Genomic DNA, 5,620 nt, shown 5'->3' with positions numbered 1-5,620 from the left:
CTCTGCCCCACAGACAAGACCATGGAGTTCAACCGGGACTTCCGCATTAAGCACTACGCAGGAGATGTCACGTGAGGGGGGAGCTGGGGGGATGTGAGGGGTCACAGTAGGCTATGGATATCATCCGGTGGCCATGGGGCTGTGGGGCATAATGGAGGACTTTAGGAGAGCATGGGGAGGCCATTTGGGATCACAGGCCTGTAAGGTTCTTGGGGGTCTGTGGCTGACCATGGGGCCTTAGACAACCATGGGGGAGCATGGACAGGGCTCTTGAAGGTCTGTGGGAGGTGATTGGGGGTCACAGGAGACCCTGAGGCTGTGGGGATCACAGGGAACTAGGGGAGACATTGGGAGGTAGAGGGGGAACTATGGGGGGAACTATGGGGGTCCACCTGGGGCCATGGGACTATAGAGGGTGTTGGGGCCACATGTCACCTCTGCGTGGAGCTGGGAGCTGGACCACAACCATCCCCAACATGGTGTCCCTCTCCCTCAGGTACTCAGTGGAGGGGTTCCTGGACCAGAACAAGGATACGCTCCTCCAGGACTTTCAACGGCTCTTATACACCGGAGACACAGCTGTGGGGCTGATGGCACAGCCATGAGGCAGAAGTGGGGTGTCCAGTGCTGCCAGCCCCACACCAACACCATCCCCCAGTGTGGACCCTGTGCTGCGTGCCATGTGGCCCGACGGTGAGCAGAGCATCACCGAAGTCACCAAGCGCCCCCTGACCACCGGCACACTCTTCAAGAACTCCATTGTGGCCCTGGTGGAGAACCTCGCCTCCAAGGTAGGGAACTGGGGACAGCCGGGCACATCCCTGCACCAACTTGACATGTCCTTGTGGCTGCTAGACACGTCCCCAACCCACCTAGGTATGTCCTATGGCAGCTGGGCATGGCCCCAAGACACATGGGCATGATCCCAGACAGCCAAGATGTCCTTGAGCCAGCCTGACATGTCCCCATACCAGCCTGACATGTCCCCAAGCCAGCCAAGATGTCCCTGTGTCAGCCAAGCATGTCCCTAAGCCAGCCAAGATGTCCTTAAGCCAGCCTGGCATGTCCCTGTGACAGCTTGGTATGTCCCCAAGCTAGCCAGGCATGTTCTTGAGGCAGCCAGCCATGTCACCAAAGCCAGCCAATGTGTCCCTGTGCCACCCAGACATGTCCTCAGGCTACTGTGCCCTCCTGTCCCCATGTCCGAGGCATTCTTACCCTGTGTGCCATAGCCCCCCAGGCCCTCAGCCCAGGCCACCCATGGGCTCAGTGACACCGCTGGGTGCCACCCCGTCACCGTCCCCCTGGTGTCCCCACAGGAGCCCTACTACGTGCGCTGCATCAAGCCCAACGACCAGAAGTCTCCAACACTCTTTGACGTGGAGCGCTGCCGGCACCAGGTCTCCTACCTGGGGCTGCTGGAGAACGTCCGTGTGCGCCGAGCTGGCTTCGCCTATCGCCAGCCCTATGACCGCTTCCTCCTGCGGTACGGCCCGTCCTGACGCCCAGGACCCCCAGTACGCCCTCCCTGTCCCCTTATGCTGCTCTGCCCCACAGGTACAAAATGACCTGTGAGTACACGTGGCCCAACCACCTGATGGCCAGTGACCAGGAGGCCACACAAGCCCTCCTGGAGCAGCACGGCTTCCAGGACGACGTGGCTTATGGCCACACCAAGGTCTTCATCCGCACGCCCCGTACCCTTGTCTGCCTCGAGCAGGAGCGGGCACAGCTCATCCCTATCATTGTCTTGCTGCTGCAGAAGGTGGGTGACATGGAGGTGAAGGGGTGCCCAGGGCTGCGCAGGGTGTGGAGCATGGGATGGGGCACGGGATGGCACAGAGCATGGGCTTGGCACAGGCATGCTGTGTGTCAGGGCATGGAGCAGGACATGGGGCAGGGCATGAGGTGTGCTGGGGGATGTGGCATAGGGCAGGGCATGGGACATGGCATGGGGTGGGACATGGGGCAGGGCATGGGGCATAGGACATGGCATGGGGTAGGACACAGCACCTGGCATGGGGTGTGCTGGGGAATGTGGTGTGGGGCAGGAAATGGGGCATGGGATATGGGGCATAGTATAGGGCACAGTACAGAGCATGGCATGGGGCTCAGCGTGGTGTGGGATTCTGTAGGGTCAGCTATTGGGCAGGATGTGGGGCTGGCTGGCACAGGGCACAGCATGGAGCATTTCCTCAGAGCAGGGCAATGGCTGCACCAGGGAGTTTGGGGGGGAAGTGGCATTTTAGGGGCCTCCTGGAGCTACGCTCCCGTGGGACCCATGTGGCAGCACCCTTGCTGACAGCTGGCACTGGGCAGGCCTGGCGTGGAGCCCTGGCACGCAGGCGCTGCCGGTACCTGCGTGCAGCCTACACCATCATGGCCTGCTACAAACGGCACAAGGTGAGGGCATACCTGCGTGAGCTGCTGCGGCGTTTCCAGGCTGTCCGCACCCTTCCTGATTTCGGGAAGGAAGAGTGTGGTTTGGCCGGAGCCGCCAGCAGTGCTGGCGCACTTCCAGGATGCAAGCCAGCGCCTCTTCCGCAGGTAACATCTCAAATCCCACTCCTCTCCTGTGCTGGGATGGGAACATGGAATGGGGATGTGGGGATGGAAACATGGATGTGGGATGGTGACATGGAATAGGAATGTGGGACAGGTATATGGGTTGGCAATGCGGGACTGGTACACAAGCTGGGGGTATGGGATAGGGACATGGGACGGGGACCATGGGATGAAGATGTGGGATGGGGATGGGGAATAGGAACATGGGATGTGGATGTGGGACAGGGACATGGGTTGGGAATATGGGACAGGGATGTGGGATGAGGACATGTGATGGCAACATGGGATGGGGATGGGGACCATGGGATGGGAATGCAGGATGGGGACTTGAACAGGGATGGGGATGTGGGATGAGGGTGTGGGATGAGGACATGGGATGGGGACATGATATGGGGATGCGGGATGGGGATGTGGAATAGGGTCTTAGGCAAGGATGGGGATGCAGAGCTGGAACGTGGGACAGGGATGTAGGTTGGGAATGTAGGATGGGAAAGTGGAAATTGGGATGTGGGACTGGAATGTGGGATGCTGACATTGGACAGGGCCATGACCATCCCCCGATGCAGGTGGCGAGCGCGACAGATCATTAAGAACATTCCCCCATCAGAGATGGGGCAGATCCGGGCCAAGGTGGCCGCCATGGTGGCGCTGGGGGGCCTGCGAGAGGCCTGGGGCTGCCAGCGTGGCTGGGTGCAGGATTACCTCTCCTCGGTAAGGGCTGCCAGAGGATTTGGGGTCTCCCACGGTGCACCCCGGGGTGCTCCCACCCTGTGGCGTCACCCCTCCTCACACCATGGCTCCCACAGCCCAGCGAGAAGCTCTTCGCCCGCCGCCTCCAGACCCTCAAGGACAAGGTGCATTTTGGTTCCGTCCTCTTCTCCTGCCATGTCCGCAAGGTGAGGGACAGGGGGATCCTGCCCAGCCACCACATCTGTGTCACCCCCCAGCGTGTCCCCTCACCTCTCCCTGTACTCGCAGATCAACCGCTTCGGGAAGAGCCAGGATCGGGCCATCCTGGTGACAGACCAGCATGTCTACAAGCTGGACCCCAGGAAGCGTTACCTGATGATGCGGGCAATACCCCTCAGCACCGTGAGTGTCCTCAACCACCCCAGTGTCCCCAGGGTGTGGCAGAGGGACAAGAACACCCTCTACACCCCTGTCCTGGCAAGACAGGGTCAGGGGGAGCTGGTGTCCTGGTTGTCCCGCTCCTACCCAGAGGGTTGGAGACCCCTCCGTGGTCCCCACAGCCATGTGCCAGGGCCATTACGTTGGTATGGTCAAGTGTGCTGGGATGGGTGGAGATGGGACGCTGGCCCCACCACACTGTCCCAACCATGCTGACCATGCCACGCTGTCCCCACCATGCTGTCCCTGCCACTCTTGCTATGCTAAGCTGTTCCCACCATGCTGTCCCCACAATGTTGGCCATGCCACACTGTCCATACCATGCTGACCAAGCCATGCTGTCCCCACCACATTGACCCCACGTGCTGTCCCCACAACTCTGGCCATGCCCCACTATCCCACCATGTTGGCCATGCCATGCTGTCCTCACCACGCTGTCCGTGTGCCATGCTGTCCCCACAGTGCTGTCCCTAGCATGCTGCCCATACCATGTTCTCCACAGCACATTGGCTGTGCCGTGCTGTCCCATGGCTGCGGTGGTGACACCGGGACGTGTCCCTCTCTTCCTGCAGGTGACAGGTCTGAGCGTGACAAGCTGCCGGGCACAGCTGGTGGTGTTCCACACCCAGAGCCAGGAGGACCTGGCCGTGTGCCTGCACAAGATGCAGCCAACGGGGGACAACCGGGTGGGCGAGCTGGTGGGGGTCCTGCTGGAGCACTGCCGGGCGTGAGTAGGGGGGCTCAGGCTGGGGATGTGGCAGCACCCCACATGTGAACCCCCCTACTGATGATGCTGGGATGTTGCAGAACCAAGCGGGAGCTGCAGGTCCGGGTCTCCGACTGCATCCAGCTGAGCTTCCGTGGGCGCAGGCGGCTGCTGACGGTGGAGACACGGCTGGATGTGGCCACCCCAGATTTCGGCAAGAGCCGCGATGGCTACGTGCTTTATTGGCCCGGGAGATGAGCGGGGGGTGGCTGATCCATCACCCCCTGCCCGCACGCTGCCCACACTCTGCCCCACTGGCCTCTGCTGCAGCCCCACTGCAACACTGTGATCCCCAACCCCACATCCCCGCCGGGACAGTTCCAAAGCCTCTGTGTGCACTGGGAATAAAGAGCTGGCTGAGACACACACAGCCCCCTGAGAGCAGCCAGGACCACTCAGCAGAGCAGGGTGGGAAAGAAGGGGGCCCTGAGTGGAGGTGGGATGGATGGGTGGATGGATGAAGGAGGGATGGGAATGGGGTGGTGGAGGTGGGTTGGATGGATGGATGTGGGGTGGGATCCATGGGATGGAGTGAGATGGATGGGATCAGATCTCTGTGATGGGGTAAACTAGGATCTGTGAGATGGGATGAGGTTGGCTGGGATTAGATAGGATGGGATGGAGTCTCTGGGATGAGGTGGGCTGGGTGTTTGGGAGGTGGCTAACAAGCCAGAACTCATCCAACTGTTTAATTAATGGGGTGTTATAGGAAACACCATTATTATTCTGATATTAATGATGCTACTGTAGCGGATCTAGTGATGGCCTCGTGTGGGAGATTGGGGAATCACCAGGGGCAATCACCTGCCGGCTATGAAGCAGGAATTTAAATGTACGTTGTGATGCTGGGAGGGTAACCACAGGAGATGGAGGGAAAAGGGCTCATTAACAGAGCTAATTAACTTCAAGGAGTCGGCCTTAGGAACATCAGGCCTTTGCTTGGGCCTGTATCTGGCCAGGCCCAACGGGGGACGGCCGTTGCCATAGCAACGACCAGTGGCCTTCCGGGGGGAGGGGGGCGGTGCGTCTCCATGGGAATAGCTATTCTCCGCCTATCAGCGAGCGAGGCGTCGCCATGGGAACAGCCTCGGGGTGGGGCATCCCCCCCTGCGACCAACCCTGCCTTCAGGAGGCGGGCGAAGCGTCGCCATGGGAACCACC

At 60.6% G+C, this 5,620-nt stretch overlaps 1 protein-coding gene across 1 annotated transcript in view; it reads left to right on the top strand.

Moving 5' to 3' along the window:
• The window catches only part of LOC104413535 (unconventional myosin-Ig-like), a 10,445-nt gene extending 5,788 nt beyond the window's left edge, over positions 1–4,657 (top strand). Inside the window, 12 exon segments of the mRNA XM_010024549.1 lie at positions 7–71; positions 497–576; positions 664–791; positions 1,320–1,486; positions 1,558–1,765; positions 2,320–2,478; positions 2,480–2,547; positions 3,132–3,300; positions 3,384–3,461; positions 3,544–3,657; positions 4,266–4,420; positions 4,501–4,657. Coding sequence (XP_010022851.1) covers positions 7–71; positions 497–576; positions 664–791; positions 1,320–1,486; positions 1,558–1,765; positions 2,320–2,478; positions 2,480–2,547; positions 3,132–3,300; positions 3,384–3,461; positions 3,544–3,657; positions 4,266–4,420; positions 4,501–4,657 — 1,548 coding nt within the window.
• Positions 4,658–5,620: the final 963 nt, after the last annotated feature.

Source organism: Nestor notabilis, unplaced genomic scaffold, assembly GCF_000696875.1.
Source record: "Nestor notabilis isolate BGI_N333 unplaced genomic scaffold, ASM69687v1 scaffold23731, whole genome shotgun sequence".
In the NCBI taxonomy this organism is placed as follows: Eukaryota; Metazoa; Chordata; class Aves; order Psittaciformes; family Psittacidae; genus Nestor; species Nestor notabilis.
Note: the sequence above shows the minus strand (reverse complement) of the source record. Positions and strands in the feature narration are given on the sequence as shown.